This window comes from Struthio camelus, chromosome 16 (assembly GCF_040807025.1).
Source record: "Struthio camelus isolate bStrCam1 chromosome 16, bStrCam1.hap1, whole genome shotgun sequence".
NCBI classification, from domain to species: domain Eukaryota; kingdom Metazoa; phylum Chordata; class Aves; order Struthioniformes; family Struthionidae; genus Struthio; species Struthio camelus.
Window position 1 is genome coordinate 13,279,578 of NC_090957.1, and position 17,712 is coordinate 13,297,289.

Below are 17,712 nucleotides of genomic sequence, written 5' to 3' on the forward strand. Positions count from 1 at the left end.
GCTTCGGGAGCGGCTCCTAAATACCTAATGAGCTTAAAAATGTATTTTGGAGGTATTACGTGTACAGCGCGTGCGTTACCGTTATCCGGAAGGAAAAACGAAAAAAACAAAAAAACTCAAAGTCCTTGAATGACCTTCGTGAAACCCGGCTGGGTTTTGCGCTCTGGGAGCCGGCGGTGCGGCGAGGCCCTGGCCTGGCTCAGCCCCGGGCTGCAGCGCCGCGAGCCCGCCGAGCGGCTCCTTCCGCGGAAACCTGCCAAATACTGGGGGGGGGGGGGGGACGCGCGGCTCCCCCGGCTCCGCCAGCTGGGACGAAACCAGCCGCGGGCGGGATCCCGCCGATGGGCTGGAGCCGAGTTGCCGGGGGGGGGGGAGAGGGGGAGGGCGCACATCTGGAGCGCAGGCACATCTGGGCAGCCGGCTCCCCGGGGGAGAGCGGCGCGGGGCTGCGGCGCGGGAACGGTGGGAACAGCTGAGCGGCGGCGGCCGGGCTCAGCAGCAGGCCGTTGCGCCGCGCGTTTCGGGAGGGAGCAGGCGGACCGAAACAAGCTGGTTGGTGCCGCTGAGCAGCAGCCGCAGCGGCCGCCGAGCTCTGCAGGAGAAACCCGCCGCGCTCCCTCGCCTGGCTTTCGGGCGATGAAAGGGCCGAAGGCGCCGTCGCCATGTGCCGGGCTGATGCGCTGTGTGACGGCCGCTGTGGACTCGCCCTGAGTTAGAGCGTATCTTCGGGGAAAACATCCAGGTCTGATGTTTAAGGTTTCCAGCGATGGAAAATTCGTAACAGCCGCAGGGTGTGTGAGCCAAGAGTTAATTGGCGGAACTCGTTGAAAAAGCTCCCCTCGAACTCTTTTCCATTGGAAAATCCAAAAGCTTTCTAAAGCTGTTGATTTCTCATAAAAACTAAAGCAAAACATGCTGGGTGGGGAAACAAGAGCGGAGGAAGCTCTGGACAACGTTGGAGCAGCCCTTTTCGCTCTGTCCCAGCGCGTATTTGCCTTTTTTCATTTTAAAGTTATTCTTGTTTTGAAATCTTTTTTTTTTTTTTAATATATTACACTGTACTACCACACTTTGCAAAGCCACAAAGAAAACAAAGCGGTTTTGCAGGAATATAATGTTTTGGCCAAAGCAGAATGACTTTTTTTTCGGAATTTTCCTTGGGAGCGTTGACGTTTTAGGGGCTTTTCCGAATCGGAATCACTGAAGCGGCGGTGCAGTCTCTAGTCCTCCTTTCTCGAGCTGCATCATAAGGTTGCTCAATAATAATTCATGAAGGGTTAATAAATGTGCTCACAAACGCCCCATCAGTCCTCAGCGTCCATCAGGCAATTATCCTGCTCCTTTCTTGGGAGCGTAGCCATCTGCAACGCTTCCTACTGATGTGCTCAAAAACATCCAGAACATATGCTGCTCTTGAGCGTTCCTGTAATTTATGAAATAATCTCTAAATCATCGATAAACGAAAGCTGCAGGTAGGAGCTACATGTCATGGAAGTGTCATTTAACAAGAAAATCTTTTCCTACCTGTACACTTTGGCCTAAAATCTTAAAATGAGCTGTGCAGAGGGGGAGAGCGCATGTGTGTGTCCCCCCCCCCCCAGCCAAGCAATTCACCGTCCTTCAAGGTGCGTGAATAGCTGCAATTATTTTTTCCTTTATTGGAGAAGGTGGGAGTTTGGCAGCAAGTGACTGATTCAGGTCGTTAGTGCTGGGAACATGACTCCGACTAACGGGGCCAAGCTGCAGCCGCGCCGGCCGCGGCTTTGCCGGCGCGTTAGGAAAACGCTTGGCTATTTTTCGCTGAACAACAAGATGAAAGGTGAGGACTGGAGAAGTCCCGGGAAAGGCTGTGGGCCCAGAGAAGGCTCTTAATTATCCAGGTCAATAAAATAAACGTTAATGTAGCGGTGCTGTGTGAAATGACTTCTGCGTCATCTCAACTGTGGGAAAATGCAGGCTTTTTCCCGGAGAACGGCTCAAGGCCGCTGAGACGGCGCCTTGCCCGAGCGCCGGTGTAGGCCTGGTTTTTGCAGCGAGTCTGCGCGGGTCCCGTTTGCGGCTCTGCCGCTCCGGCGGCGGCCCCGAGGGGCTGCGCGTACGAGCGTGGCCAGAAGCGCTGCAGCCCCCTCTCCCCGGGGACGTCGCGGGAGAGCCCCGGGCCCGCAGCGAACAATGCCGCATTGTTCGGCAGCGCCGCCGGGAAGGGAGCCTGAGCCGCCCGCCGGGGCTGCCCAGTTCCTGCGGAAACTTCTTGGCGGCCTGATTTGTGCTTCGGAGGTGGCCCTTGAGGCCCCGTCGGGGACAAACGTGCCCAGTCCCAAGTCTGCGGTGCCGGTTTCGGGCTGCTGCAGCCTGCCAGGTGCCGCGGGACCAGCCCGAAGACCGGGACGTCATTTTGGGAGGCCTCGCTGGGTTGGTGGGGCGCAGAGCGAACCGCCGTCACCGAGCATCGCCCAGACCCGGGGAGACCCCCGTGCCGGGGCCGGGAGCACCCAGGGCTGGCGGCCAGCTCTAGGGGACCAGTCAGACCCCACCAACGGGGAGGAGAGCGCAGGTGCGGGCGGCCGCGGGAAGGGCTGCCCAAAGCCCTTTGAGACGGGCCATGGAGATAGCTGCCCTGGGCTCACCTACAACACGGGCTGCGGTTCCTGTGCTGGGTCTGGGGTCAGATCACGGCTCTTCGGAGACGGTGCTCGGAGCCGTACGACACAGCGCCCGCCCGCTCCGTTAATGCGCACGTCGGGTATTTAGGGTCGCGGGAGGCTAATCAGAGCCTTGAACTTTAGGCAGCTGGTTCAGGTAGTGGTTAAGCTCTGCCCAGCTGATAGGGATGGAAAAGGGCACGTTCCCTCCTTTGAAGACCTCTCGCAGGGAGCCTGAGCGTCCAGCCAGCTCCTGGAGCCGGGCGCGCGGTGCCGGCTGGCTCACGCGCGCTCCGGCGGGGGCCGTCGGCTGCCGTCGTGGCGCCCGGCTGGAGGAGGCGAGATGCTGCCAGCCCTCTCGGCACGTTTTCTACGTGGTTGAGCTTTTCGGGACGCTGCTGCAGTTTGAGGACCCCGGAGCTGAGGCTGCTCCGACCCGCCGAGCGCCCCGCTGGCCCCCGGGTGCGGGACGCCCGCGGCAGCCCTGGTTTCAGCGGTGCCGGGAGCCGCCGTGCCGGGGTCGCGGGGCCGGATCGGACCCGCGCGAGGGCTGCTCCTTCTCCCCTCTCCCCGCCACGTTCCCGCGTTCGAGCGCTTCCTTCCTCCCATCCAGTTTTTACCGTGACGCTTCTCTTCTCCCCGGTGTCTCCCGTCCCAGCAGCTGTTTTGTAGCACCAGCTATTTTGACTGCTTGGTTAACTATTTATCCAGATGGAGCGGGGCTGTTGTTGTTATAGCCTGGCATGTTTTTTCCATATACAAATCCTAGGCCGAAGCAAAAGGGACAAAGACCAACAAGCCCTGCAAGTTGTCCCGAGCGCTTTGCGTGCTTGCTTTGGCTCCCGTTCAGCCTCCTGCAGGTCACATCTCCTGCTCCACCCCCTTCCCTCTCTGCATTTTATCTTAAAAAAGGGCTTTTGTCTTGGCTGTCCCTTTCTTCCCCCCCCCCGCGCGCCCCCTCCTTGCGCTGCTCGCCCTGCTAGACCTCACCCTGGCCCTGCCGCGACGAGCAACTGCAAAGCCTGGGTTTTCCTAGCGCTTTGTTTTAATCAGATGCAAATAACCCAAAGCGCTGCGGTAACTGCCGGGCCCCGGGATGCTGTTGGTCGTGCCCAGCGGCCGGGGGGTCCCGCGGGAAGGGGCTCCGGGGCCGACGCCGGGGGGACGAGAGGGCCTTGCCCGAGCTGTTCGCCGCTCGCGAGATGGGGGCGGCGGGTGTTTCGTGAGGGTTTTTTTTTTCCCCCCGGCCAAAGCCCGCAGGAGCTTTCCCGCAGCAGTGTTTTCTTCCCTTTCTTTTTATTTTTTTACCCCCCCCCGCCGCCTCCTTTAGTTAACTGTTTTCTTTGCAGCGGGCCGAGGTTTCCGCGCGGCGGCTGCTGGCGTCGTCCGGGACGCGAGAAGGAAAGTTGGCAGCGCGCCGCTCCATTGTGCGCCCGCTTCGGGACCGGGAGCGGCCCGGGCGCCTTTCCTACCCGCCGGCCTCACCGGGGGCCCGGCGGGCCGGCACGCCAGCGGGCCGGGAGGGCAGGGCGCCCGACGAGACCCGCCGGGCGCTGCGGGGTGTTTGCGGCCGTCGCTGCCCCGGGCGGCCCGCGGGCCCCCCCCGGGGAACGGCGGCGGCGCGATGCCGCGGCGCGGCGGGCGGCAGCCTGGCCCGGCGAGATAAGCGGCGCCAGCAGGAAGCCGGGCAGGCCCCCGGCTTCGTCAGCGTGCGGCTTACGGCGAGGCTGTCCCCCCCCCAAACCCCCCCCCCCCAGCCGGAGCGGAGGCCACCGAACATCTCGTGTGCAGAGCCCTTAAAAACTCGAGGCATGCCAGAGCCCTCCGGACAAGCAGCCTTCGGGCGCTTTCCTGGGGGGGGAGAGGAAATTAAACGCTAAGGCCGTCTGGGGTGCTAAAACGGGGGTGCTCGCGGAGGGGTTCAGAAGAGTGATAGCTGGTATTTTGCAAATAGTGATTTTTTTGGTTCTTTTTTTTTTTTGGAGGGCGTTTGGCACACCGGCCTCGAGGCGCCTCTGAAGAGCCCAGGTCTGGGCGCGCTGAGTCCAGCAAAGCGGGTCGCTCGGGGCCTCTCGCCACCACCACAGACCGAAGGCAGGTACTCGGCAGCGCCGCAGGCCCCAAGCGTTGCTGCTAACCGACATTTAAGCCATTGCAAAAAATGGGTTTAACGCGCTGGAAGGCCTCCTCTTTGGAGAACTTAGTCATCTTCCTGCTCATCTGAAATAACATCATCCTTCGTGGTCAATGCCCCGAGAGCCCTCCAGCTGGCCGGGCGGCCAAAGCCTGGAAAACCTAGCAACAATGGCTTTGTTGGCTCTGTTTGCATCGCTCGAGGCTGAGCAGAAAGGATGACACACGGCGGAGCTGGCAGCGCCTCTGGCAGCGAAGCCATCTGCGAGGAGCCTCCTACTCGCCACGGTGCAATTCAAGGATGCCCTTGACGGTGTGCTTCGCGGGGCGGCAGGCCCTGCCTCGGCAGGCGGCGCGCGGGCCCCTCGCCCGGCGGGGTTGGCCAGCCCTCTGAGGCTTTCTCAGCGGCCAAAAAGTCATGCCAAAGCCACGATTGCTCCGAGGGCACCGCAGCCGGCGGGTACGCGCGGGGCCCGTCCCAGCAGCGCGGTCCCCGACCCTTCGGGCCGCGGGGCCTCGACGGGCGCGGGCGCTGCAGGCAGCCGGCGCCGCCGGCCGAGGCCCGGGAGCGAGTGGCAAAACCGTAGCGGGGAGGTGTAACGAAACCAGCGGAGGCACGCGGACGGGGCGGTCGTCGTTTCGTGGCGCTGCTGGATGGTCGCGGGGTTGGACCACCGCAGCAGCAGAGGCCGAACCTCACCATCGCTAGCTGCTCCTTGCTGCCACGAAGGGAGTCGAGGAAAAGCCCAGAATTTATTTCCCTACTTGCAGTGGGCTCGTTTTGCTCGGTAAATAATGAATATTTGCAGATATTAAAAAAAAAACAAAGAGAAAAAAAAAAAACCATTCCCAGCCCCAGTGGCCAACACAAGCAGGCTGCCCTGCGTCCAGCCAGACCCAAAGGAGCCTGTTTTCCCTCGACGGTGTTTTTCTAGCAGCGCAAGCGCCTTGGCGTGGGACTGATGCTTTTATGCCGTTGGGTTTCTTTTCCTATTGGTGTCGTTGCGAAGGGAGAGGAGAGGCGGCTTCGGGAGACGCGCTTCGGGCTCAAATCGCCCTCCTCCCAGCGGCGGCGGCCCGGCGGCTTTGCTCGCCGCGGAGGTTCCCGCCGGGGCGCTCGCGGGCGCCCGGGTTTTACGAGCGGGCGGCCGTGCCGGGGCTGCCACCCGCGCTCGGGGGGGATTAAACAGTCCGTCAGCCTCTCCGCAAGCCTCAGATCATGTCTACCTTTACTTGGATGGTATTTCAGCAGCTCTTTTGCTTTGCGTCCCCTTTATTACCCAGGGTCGTTTCTCACGCTTTTGTCGTCGGTCTCAGTAACGGGTTTATTCCTAAAGCCCCGATTCCTGCAGTCATGCAAAGGCAACAATTTCAACTGTTTTTTGTTTCTTTTTTGCGTTTCTAGGCTCTGGTTGCTGAGAGAGGCACAGGCGCAGCCCGAGCCCTGCTTAGTGAAAGCCCCCCAAAAGGTGCGAAGACCTGGAAGGGTCTCTGCCTTCCCGACCCGGGCTGCTCGGGGCATCGCTTCTGAGACGGCAGCTCGGGCCCTCGGGAAAACCATCGCCACCTCCTCAAGCTGCAAAGCAGGAGGCCGAGAAATGGTCACGTGAAGGCGACCGCCTTCAAGGCGCGCAGAAATCCCTGCAGTGCCGAAACCAGATACCGGCGTTCCCGGGCTCGGTCCCCGAGCAATCGCACCCAAACCTGTTCCTGGCACGGTGTACGTTTGCCCTCTGATCAGTGTAAGATTTTCAGGGAGGAGAATCAGCGAAACCAAGTTAAGTATTTGGCAAACGATTTCTTTCACGTTGCGCGTAGGTCGTCCTGGATATATCTGGAAGCTATATATAGATAAAATGCATATATAGCTCACTCCAGCTCATGTTTCCGCTTTTCTGCAGACTACCTGCAAAACACAGACGCTGCCGTCAGCTGTACACACAGTCATTACACCAGCGCCTGACAGCCCATTCCCTGACGGTTTTTAACACGGAGCATTTTGGATTTTTCTGGGCAAGAGCAACACGGTTTGGGTCCCACCTTGCCCGCTGCTTGGCAGGAGGGGACGAGGCCCGCGGCTGGGTTTCGTGGTATCGCCGCACCAGGAGCATAAGGTGTCCTGGGGCTGGAGCTGGCTGGTGACTCAGATTTGCAGGAGATGTTTGAGAAACTTATTAAATAATAGCTACCTCTGTGTCACTTCAAAATGACAAATTCCCCATGTTTTGTTTAGAAAGTGTCGGAACAAGATCCTTGCACTTCTCAAAAAAAAATAACGCTGCCTTTTCTTTTTAATTTCTTTTTTTTTTTTTCTGCAGTGGCTGTTTCTGCTGGCTTGACCCCAAACGACCAGCGGTTTTGTTCTACCCCAGGTTGCATTTTTTGGGTAAATAAGCTGCAATAAAATCATTGCCTATCTTTCTTGGTTCACAGAGAAACCTGCTCTGCACGTCGGTCTCAGCCTGCCATCCCGAAGGTGCCGCGAAGTGCGGCTTGGCTGCGTTAAACCTTCTTTCTCGTGGGCTTCCCTGCCTCGAGGTGGAGGTTCGCTAGAGGTTTATCTGGTTTTCTTTTGTTCGGCGTGCACGAAGAAGAAAGAGGAAGGAAACCCGACATCACCGGCCCTGATACACGGTTAAAAATAGCAGTGCTCGCTCGGCCGGGGATCCCGCGGGGGCTAAAGGTCACTTCGCTAAGCCCTGCAGTTGAAAATACGCCACTGAACTTCCCGTTTTGGCTCATTTCGGATGGTTTGGAGACAGCAAAGAGCCTGCAGCAACAAGGGACGCTCGCTGCCACCGAAAGCTCAGCGCGGGTTTATTTGCTCCCGGCCGATGTCCGGGGCTGGACGGCGATTCCCGCGGCGGGATCCTCCCGGCCGAGCGTGTCCCCTGGTCGGCGGGGCCGGGAGCGGTTGGGGCAGCCCACACCCCAGCTGAGCCCCCGCGCGAGATGCTTCCCGCCAGCTGCCCGGGAGCCCCACGGCGGACCGGGCCAGCAAGGCAGCCCGGGAAGAAGGACGGACGGGGAGTTTAGGCCGGACGAAGCCGGATGTCAGTGTTTGTCCGCGGCGGGCTGCCGAAGCGGTTCGCGTCTCCGCGCGGGTTTTGCTTTCCCGGTCGGGCGGGAAGCGGCAGGCGAGCGCGGCCCCGGGGACAGGTAGCCCCCCGCCGCGCTCCAGCATCCCCGGTCTGCCCGTTCGCAGCCCTTCCCAACCCGGCGAGCAGCCTCAAAAGGAACCGGCACCGGTGAAGCACCGGTGAAAATAGCCCCATCCACGCAGTCCCCCCGGCTGCGGCAGAGGCACCTTGCGAATCATTCATTTCTGCCTCGAAAAACAGACCTTTTTTTTTTTTTTTCCCCATTTGGGGCTCGTGCTTTTGTTGGAGGGAAACACGGAGTGACGTTTTAGCCCTTAACCACCTTAAAAGCAATGGTGGGCTCCTTTCCCCGAGCCCAGCGCCGGGCATGCGCAGGGCGAGCCGCAGTGCTCGCGCCGTGCTGTCTCGGAGCCGCCTTTTGCTTTCTGCCCGATTTGCTTTTGCTGTTTCCTCAACTCCAGCAAAAACCCTGGGAACGAAACGCCACAAAGGCTTTTTTTTTTTTTTTCCCCTCCTTTTTTTTCCAGGAGGTGTTTTGCATCAGGGAAAAACCGTTGAAGCATCAGCGGCAGCGTCACGGTGTTCCCCCTTGGATGGATATTAATGTATTTTCCTACCTTTGAAAGAAGTCGGAATTAACAGTTAAAAAAAAAAAAAAAAGAAAGAAACAATTCACCCAATATAGGTCTGGCTTCGTCCGAGCGCGCGGCTGCTGGCGTCAGGGAGGACGCCAGGAAGGCGACAACGCTCGCGAGGAGCCTCGGCGGCCGGGCTCGCGCGCTGGGACGGGATTCGCGGCCCCAGGGCAGCTCCGCTCGCCGCCCCGCTGCCCGCCGCGGCGCTGAGCGCGCGGCTGACGGCTTCGGCTGCAACCGCTACAGCAAACGTGAGCTTTGTTGCAGGAGGAGACCCTTTTCAAATCTGCTTGGACAGCCCGTTTCAAAGCTGCTTTTCCCTCGGCAGCTTTTTGCTGCCGGCTCTTCCAAGGACGGAGCTGAACACGTCTCTGGAGGGTTTTGCGTGGTCCAGCACCTCCGGTGGCAGCAGGATCTCCTGGTCCCTGAGGTCCCTCCCAGCTCTGCAGGGACACGAGCCTCTCGGGGCGCTGTGCACCGCACCGAAGCCCCGTCCTCGCTTGGTGGTAGACGCAGCCGTAAATAAAATGAGGGCACCTCCGGCAAAAGTTTTATAGCCACCGCCGTAAAATATTGCCCGAAAAAGGCGCGTGTGCGCGCGCTGCTCGGAGAAGCCAAACGCCGGCGAGAAGGGCACCCTCGCACCGCTTCAACGCGCCGGGAGCGTACGGGCCGAGCCTGCGCGCGGCGTGTTGCCGCCAAGGAGACTCCAGCTGGAGATCCCTGGCCGCCGTGAGCGTCTCTGCCGCGTTTCTATGCGTTTCAGTGCTCTTTGCGCCCCGGCTGCTGGGAGCAGGATCTGGCCCGGAGCTGCTTGGAGTCCTGGCTGGGGGATTAAAAATAAACCCCTAAGCCAGGCTCCGAAAGGTCGGCCAGTGCGTAACATTTAGAGGAGCCTCAAACTGTTATTTCAAGGAGAAGTTTTTTTTTTTTTTTTTTCCTCTGTAGGAAAAGCAAATATCAAAGCTGCTGTGGAAAAAAAGGAAAAAAAAAAAAAAACCACCCCGCTTTGTGACTCTCCCTCCTGGAAGGGGCTTTGCCGCGCTCGAGCTGGGGGCGGCTGCCGCGCCGGGAAGGGGATGGCCCCAGCGAAGGGTGCTTAACACATGATTTAATAAAATAAGGCCGCTGCATGCGACAACGCCAGAGCCAAAGGGAGGGCCGGGGCGGGGGCGATGGCCGGGGTGAGGAGGGCTCAGTCCCCGGCGCGAGCGGTACGAGGGGCGACTGCATATAACCCGCTTTGTGCTATAAATGTGAAAATTAGGTTGTCGACAGGAGAGATTTGCATCTCCTTGTGTTGCGTTAGCCTCCCCGGCTCTGGGCTGTTAATTCTGAAGTTGTTCTCCCTCGGCTCACAGCCCCTCTTCTAGGAGCGACCGGCACGGGCCGGCGAGCGCGGGCAGACCGCAGGCGCGCGCCAGAGGTGGCGATGAAGCCTGATGGTCTTGAAAAGGGGGTTAAATTTGCGAGCTGAGGGCCTGGGCTGGCGTTTATCGCCCGCCTGTAGCTCCCTTTCGAATGAAGAAGGAATTCGGTCCGAGCGAGCGTGCGGCTGCGGACCCTAAAACGTGTTGCCGCGAAATGCAGTCGGCTGAAAGCCCTCTACGTTTTCGCCCGTCCTTCAAGCCGTAATTGCCGCGGACAGCCCTCACAAGCGTGGCGAGCGTGGATGATATCCCTTGCTGCTTTCCGCGGCTGAGCTGGGGCAGAAGCCATCGCCTCTACCAGAAAACTGGCTACTCTTTGAGCGTTTCCAGCAAACATAATTTTTTCCCCCTCTCAGAGGAGCAAAGTGGAGACAAAAGATTAATCTTGCACAGATTGTAAAATCCTTGGGGCAAGGGCCGTGGCTTCAGTTCAGCGCTTGCTGGCAGCTTTTCTGCTGACGCCGAAGGGCTCCGGAGCAAGCTCGATCCATCTGATTCTCTTCTCACTTAAACCAAGATCCTAGCAATGTAAATCCATGGGGTTTGGCAGAATTAGTCCCAATTTACTTCTGCATAAACAAGCTCAAAATCAAGACCTTGTGGAGGAAAACGTACCTTGTATAGCCCTCGGCTAATCGTTAGCACTAGCTAGGTCGTGTTGTGCCCCCCGTCCTGCAGTCATTGCTCAAACTGGTAAAAGAGATCTTCATAAGGTTGTGGGGGCGGGGGCGGGGGGGGGTCAAAACCCTTTCTTTCTTTTTTATGACTCTCTTAAGTTTTTCTGCCTCCAAAAATGATTACTGTCTGGAAGCCAAGGCAAATAAGGAGGTTTGCCGTTCGGTCTGAAGGCGGTGAGGTCCGTGGCTGGGGCTTCCAGAAGGGAATCCCCCATTCCTGGGCGCTGCCGAGGCTGGAGCCCGATTTCCGACAGGGGCGGCTGGCTGCTCCCTGCCAGGTCGCGGCCAGGAGGGCTAACGTGGTACCTGCTCCAAAAGCCAAAGACCCTTCATTCGCAATTACTGTACTGAGGATGGTTTCGCTCCAAATGATGTTGGCCGCTGCTGGACTGACTAATTTACTGCTCAAAGGTCTTAATGATGTTCATGTATTGCTTAATTATAGGTGGGGGTGGTGATGCTACCTATTACGAGGGCTGCCAGAGGTTTCCCTTTGTAAACGCTATTTGCTTGTAATTTTGTCAAATCTTAAGTCTTTAGCTGGCACATTGTCTTCAGGGTGCACACCCTAGTGAATCCCAGCCAAAACTCTGGAATTGTTTAGAATTAGTGGGGAAAAATATGGATTTTTCTATGGTAAACAAAAATCTGACATGTGTTTCCATGAGCCACTCTGCTACCACAAGCCTTTGAGGCAAGGACTCGAAATCTGAGAATAGTGTCCCCTCTGGCTAAGACTTCCCAGTATGCTGGAGCGTGGTCAATGGTCTAAAACAGCTCCTAGGCCAGACTTGGATCCTCAGCCTGGAAAGGAGATGATTTGGAGGGAAGGATATGGCAGAGGATCCAAAATCCTGAATGGGCTGGAGTACATGGATGGAGATCTGCTGTCACTGTCTCTTCCCGTACAAGGCCTAGGGCCGTCATATGAAATTAGCAGGCGCCAGGAACAAAAGAAGATGGGTCTCCATGCAGTGCATAGCAGACTCACGGCTCGCCTTGCCTAAGGGAACGGTCAAAGGGTTTAAGGGGAGGTGAGACAAGTGCTGAGAAAAGAGATCCATTAGAGGTTACTAAACAACAACCTGCAGTGGGCTCAGGGAGTCCGGTGGGCCAAAAATGGTCAAATGCTGGGAGGGCGTTCGTGGGAAGTGTCACACATGCCTGCCCTCATCTTCCTCTGCGGTAGGCATTCGAGCTTGTGGTCGGCCACCGCTGCAGATCGCACACAGAGTGGACCCATGTCTGAACCACTGACACTTTTCTTACGCTTTTCCATTTGCAGAATGTGGTAGAGAGGTAGGAGATGGCAGGAAAAGAAATGAGGAGCTCCCGGTTACTAGAGATGAGCGCTGCCCTGCAAAATTGTCCTCTAGCGCTGCTTCTTGCCCAGAGCTCCTACTGTGTGCTGGTCAAGCAGCACAGGACAGCCGTTTCCCAGGCCGTGGGTGACTGTGTGCTCGGTGTTTTGGGATGTTGGCCTGTGACTCTGGGCTCAGGCATGCTGACCACTGGCGGTGGTAACTGAAGTCTGTGCAAGCTGGGCTTTGGCCATAGTAAGCGGTAGGTCACACAACACGATCTGAAAAATCACATTGTAGTCTCCAGCGCGAAGGAAATCTGTTGACTGCCTCTTTGTTTCCCATCTGCAGAATGGGAATTAAATCATACCCTCACCTTCTAGGGTGCTGGGAAGAGAAAGCCTCTTTGCGAGGCTGTGATGTTGGGGCTTCCCTCAGTCGAGCCGGGGAGGAAATGGAGAACTGTCTTGCTAGGATGCCTGCTGTAGCATGCAGAAAATTTGATCTGGAGCACTGGGAACGAGCGGGCTGAACTGAACACGGGGGGAGCTGTTTGCCAATCAGGCTCCCATCCAGGCTGTGCCCTGGGTGACGTCGGAGTCCTGTATGACAGCAGCTTCTACCCTTCTAATGCTGCTGTTCGAGGGCAGTTATTGAGTTTTGTGGATGCTCTATTGTATTAAGTCCTCTGTGAACCTCGTCAAGGGCATGTAATATTTTAATAATAATAGATTGCATTTATTCTCTTCAGGCACCTTGTGGAACTGCTCAGCTCTGCAAGCCAGATGGCCTCAGGGCAGCTCACGGCAGAGCGCAGGGCTATTGCCCAAGCAGCTCAGAAGGCAACGCCAAGAAGGACTGCCACCTTCCGCTGAAACGGTGGCAAGAGGCAGGTGAATATAATGCCTCCGCTTGAAGTTAGGCCAGGAAGCACTGCCAAGAACCACACTTTCTGCAAAAATGCCTGCGGACGAATATCTCCCAGGATTGGGATTCCTGTGTTACATCGTCTATAGGAGAGCGTTCCTGCCTCCCGGTGTGATCAGCTATTAGTAACTAAAGAAAGGCGCAGATACCTACCTTCAGGACCACCATTCTTGTGGGATCAGCAAAACATCTCATGGAAACAAATGGATACATATAAAAATAAATCAGCCGGCGATCCTCAGTGAGATATACGCTGCTACTGTCCCTGAGCTTGCTGCTGGACTCTGTTTTGGTTAGAAACCAAAACAAATGGCAGAACTTCAATTCATGCTCCACCACCCATTTCTGCTTTCGGCACGTTCCTTGTCCTCTTGGCTACGGAGTGATTCGTATTCACAGTGAAAGTATTTTAGTCAGCCATACACTTCTTCCAACAGTAGATGCAGTGTAAAAACTGGAAGTACCTGAAAAGTAAGAACTTGGTATTCACGTGGGGGATTTTTAGCCAGGTCACATAAAAACTACTAAGTGAACAGCAAAGTTTGGTGCATACTGTGAAAAAGTCTGCAGATGCCTGAGTGAGCTGATTAGTCTCAGCTATGTTCCAACGATGAATTTCTGAGGCAAGTCTCCTCTTCTTCCAAATCAGGGTAACTCCTCCGATCGCTGCTGATGGTCTCTGCTATACAGATGTCCCAGCCTTTTCAGTGCTACAAGGAGTCTTTTAAATAGCACATTGCAAGTATTGCAAAACAGTGAGGTAAAGTAGTTGTGTTGTGTAACGGAGGCCCTTGCTCTTTTTGAGCAGAGAAAGAAGCGGGGCACGGAGTGGTCCCATCAGGTGGGATGGCAGTGAGATGGACTGAGGCTGACCCAGCTGTGCTGGATTGATGGGCAAAAACATTAGTGCCTCCGTAAATGAGGCCCGGTTGCTCAAACATGGACGTCTGCCCTATGTCATGGGGAAGAGGAGCCTTAAATAGTAGCTGGAACATGCTTCCCCCAGGACACCAGGCCTGTGAGCATCCTTGAGAGGTGGCAGAGGTGCTGGGGCAGTGTGGGATGGCTGTGTGCTTTCTCCATCCATCCAGCTATCTCCCAAATGCTCTCCCTTTCACTATTAACATCTGAAGGAAATGCAGAGAAGTTGGCAACTACCTCCATGTAATGCAGAGATGAAACTGCTTAACTAACTGCTGATGCAGAGCGACGGCCAAGGCCTCACAGATCCTGCGTAAAACTTTGACGTGGTTTGGAGAGGTCGGAGAGCACAGAAAACTATTCAGAGAAACCAGCTGCTTCACTTCGCTTGGCTTCTCCAAGTCCACCATAATTTCCGATCACGTTTCTGGAGGACAACTGCATATGCCTTTCCCCATGTCATTTGACAATTAATGCAAAACAGAAGAAAGGGGAAAAGTCAGCTCAACTCACGTCCTATACTTCTCTGAGGAGGCAGGGGAAGGAGGACACTTTGCTAATTAGAGACCAAAATGTTCACTGCTGATCTCACCAAAGGACCAGCTGAAGTGCTGGAAGTTTCAATTGAAAGTTTTGCTTTTTAGGAAGTGATAACACTTTGCTTTTTCTTTAGCTTCTTCTCTCTACCCAGAGCAGCTCCTGTCTCTGTTATATCCAGGTAGCTCGTATTGCTAGAGCCTAATCCCCTGGGAGATGCTGGATATCAACCTTTTCACTGCCTATTTCCTGCTCCGTGGTGGCTCCTTGCCCAGGGTCACCTCGCTTACAGCATGGGACGGCGCAGAGCCTGGAGGCTATGGGCAGCTTCCAACATCAGAAACCTCCGTTCCCCAAATTCCCTGAGTTTAAGAGAGCTGTGCATGTGGCTCTGCCACATCTAGCACTGGCGCTCTCTTTCACTGCCTGTCACGTCTCTGAAAGCCGTCTCGCTGCATTTGGATCTGTCATTTTCTGACGCACCGAGTGTTTCACATTACACATCTCCATGTAATGCTGGTTTGCAACAATGAATTTCAAGTGTAAGTGCCTTTGTGCTGACTTTAAACACATGCCGTGACACTGCTGCTCAGTTTTTATTGTGTACAAAGTGCGTTGGCTACTTCCTGTTTCTAACTGTGTTGACATTTTATTTCTCAACAAAAAGGCAGCACATCACAGCTGCCACCCTCCAGGTAAAACACACTAATGGAGATATCACACTGGTGGCAGTTTTAACAAGCGTTACATGGTGATTATTGTTTCCAAGGTTCCCACGGCCATCAAACGTTGCCTCTGATCCTGCAAATGCTTAGTTTATTGGCTTATATTAATGCTGCACCATCATTTCCCCCTGAGGTCAGCAAACGCTTGTGCAACCCCTCGCGGGGCTCTGCCTCGGAAAGGGAAAGACCTTCCCAACAGCTGGAAGAGCGCGCAAGGGATGGAGAAAGCCCTCTCGCCCAGCGTGGCAGCCGGCGCTTTGCCGCTGCCTGCCGGGCCGGGAGCCGGCAAGGCCTTTTGGCGTCTTCCAGCACCCGAACGTGCGGCGGCTCCCACCAGAACCCAGGGGACGTTTGCCCGTTGCGGGGGGAGGCCTCCCCGGGCCCCCAGCATCACTGCCACGAAGTTTGCCCCGGGTCAAAATAATTCAAAAAAAAAGGGGGAAGGGGGAAATAAGAGGCACTCGGAGAGCGGAGTCAGCCTGTGCTGTAGGCAGGGAGTTTGCGGGGGGGGAGCGAACCGGAGCCGGTGCAGGGCGGCGCGGGGGGCAGCGCGGCCGGGCCGGGGGGCGCGGGAAGCCCCCGGGGCGGCGCCCCCGGGCTAGTGAATGCAGATTCGAAGGCCGCCGCGGCCAATCAGCGCGGGGCAGAAGGTGCGTGCGGGCTCGGCGGAGCCAATCGGCGGGCGGCAGGTACCTGGTGAATGGGGGCGGCGGGGCCGGGGCGGCCGGGGCCGGCTCGGCGTGGGGGGTCCCGGTGCGGCTCGGAGCGGCTCCCGCGGCCGTCGCAGAGCCCCGGCGCCCCCTCCCCAGCGGCGCCGCGGGGGAGGCGCCGGGCGCGGGGCATGGCCCGGGGCGGGGGGGTGCCGCGGGCGGCCGCGGCAGCCCCGGGGGAGGCGGGGGAAGCGGCGGGCAGGGCGGTGCCGGCGGGAGGAGGCGGGCCCGGCGGCGGGGCGCCCCTTCCCGCGGCGGGCGGAGAGGTGCCGAGGCAGCGCCGTGCGAGCGGCGCCCCGTGTGCCCCTGTGTGTGCGCCCCCCCCCCCCCTCCCCGCCCCGGGCCGGCCGCCCCCCGCCCGCCAGGCTCGCCCGGCCGGGCCCGCCGGGCATGGAGGCGGCGCACAGCCTCCCGGTGCTCGACGTGCTGCGCCGCTTCGGCGTGGCCGAGAGCTGCGGGCTGAGCCCGGAGCAGGTCCGCCGCAGCCGGGAGAAGTACGGCCCCAATGGTTAGTGCGCCGGGAGCGGGACGGGGCGCGCCGGGACCCCGCCGGCGGGGCCGGGGGAGGGCCGGGACCCCCCCCTTCCAGGGGCCGGGAAGCGCTGGGGGGGCCGAGCCGGGGCGCTCCCGCGGGGTCCGGGGGCGGCGGGGTCTGGGACCCCTCCGTCGGGGTTGAGCTGGGCCGGGAGCCGCCGTCGGGGCGGCCCGAGGGGCGCCCTGCCTTCCCCCCGGGGCTGTGGAGGGGTCGGGGGGCGCCGGGGGTGGGTAGGGGGCTGCCTGATTATCCGTCCGCCAAGGTGACCCTCGCCTGCCTTGATGAGGGGGTTAATTATTTCGGGGTAGCGATGGCCTGGCACCGTTCGTGGGGGTGACGGTCCCCCGGTGGTGTCCCTGACAGCACGGAGGGATGCGAGCGAGTCCCCGTAGCCAGCATGAGGAGGGGGGGGTTTCCTCCGGCATCCCCTGAAATTGGGGGTGCCGCGAGCCCCCCGCGCCAGGTCCCGCCTGGCTGGGCGTTGGGGCTGCTGCCGGAGCTGCTGCGGAAGAGGAAAGGGGTGGCAGCGGGCGATACACCGAAGGGGATGTGCATGGGTTTGACTGCAAGCCAGCCTGACCCTGGGTAACCGTTTCTGAACATCTGTGTGCTTTTCTTTTTTCTTTTTTTTCATTTTTATTTTTGATAAGGGTAGCTTTAAAATTTTGTTTTATAACCGCTAAGCAAATCTGCTGGTGAGCACAGGTGGGTTTTGCTGGGGCGACCTACTCTACTGTGGGAAATAGCTAGTTCGATCCAGATTGTGCCTTTAGGTAGGGTGTTAACTCAGCGTAAAGTAATACCAGGTTTTTCGGGTGAGTTTGATCTAATGCTTTTGGGTAAGACCTGATTCTAAGTTCTGCAAGGAGATGAGCTTAAAAACTCTCGGCTCGGTGCTTGGTCCTGTAGCTTCCAGTTCTGTCCCCTTTTCATTTGGTCTTTCTGATTTAGGCTCAGGGAAATCTGAAGAGATTTCTCCTGGGGCTGCTTTCTGCATCTTTATCCATTAGGAAGGGAATAAGTTAAATTGGATCTGAAGGATGCGCCTTCTCCTAAAATGAGCCATGAGAAATAAGCCCTGATGCACGAGTTAAGGCTCTCCCGGCGGTCCTGGTGTTTGCCGTCTCGCTTGCCACCAGGACTCGGGTGACCTGGCAGTTTTAGCTCCGTTCACTGAGTCAGTTGGGTTCGGGCCGTGTTCAGAAGCCTTCAACGCTGCGCGCCCCGCAAAAGGCGTACAAACCTGAGCGTTTCTCCCCTATTTAAAGTGCCTTTGGAGGTGGCCGGCTGGACGCCCGTATCGTTAGTACGGAGCCCAGCGCTGGCTCTGGGGCTGAGCGCCGAACGCGCGGTGCGCCCCCTCGTCCCGGGGACTCCGGCCCGCGGCAGCGCGAGGGTTGCCCGCCGTACCCCGAAGCAGTATATCGCGTATAGGCAT

The 17,712-nt window shown here is 57.9% G+C and overlaps 1 protein-coding gene and 1 long non-coding RNA gene across 4 annotated transcripts in view; both read left to right on the top strand.

The window, feature by feature from the left end:
- The first annotated feature begins 4,474 nt into the window (after positions 1–4,474).
- LOC138061238 (uncharacterized) lies at positions 4,475–15,328 on the top strand. Of its 2 annotated transcripts, none has more exons than XR_011134935.1 (3): positions 4,475–4,736; positions 6,181–12,181; positions 12,671–15,328. It is a non-coding gene; the product is annotated as an uncharacterized lncRNA (long non-coding RNA). The 2 variants fall into 2 exon arrangements; XR_011134936.1 differs by having other exon boundaries at positions 6,181–11,029; positions 11,904–15,327.
- Positions 15,329–15,991: 663 nt separating this feature from the next.
- The window catches only part of ATP2A3 (ATPase sarcoplasmic/endoplasmic reticulum Ca2+ transporting 3), a 77,384-nt gene continuing 75,663 nt past the window's right edge, over positions 15,992–17,712 (top strand). For both annotated transcript variants that reach the window (XM_068909586.1, XM_068909589.1), the window contains exon 1: positions 15,992–16,247. In XM_068909586.1, the coding sequence (XP_068765687.1) occupies positions 16,130–16,247 (118 nt within the window). In that variant the 5' untranslated portion in view covers positions 15,992–16,129. The remainder of the gene's footprint in view (positions 16,248–17,712) is intronic.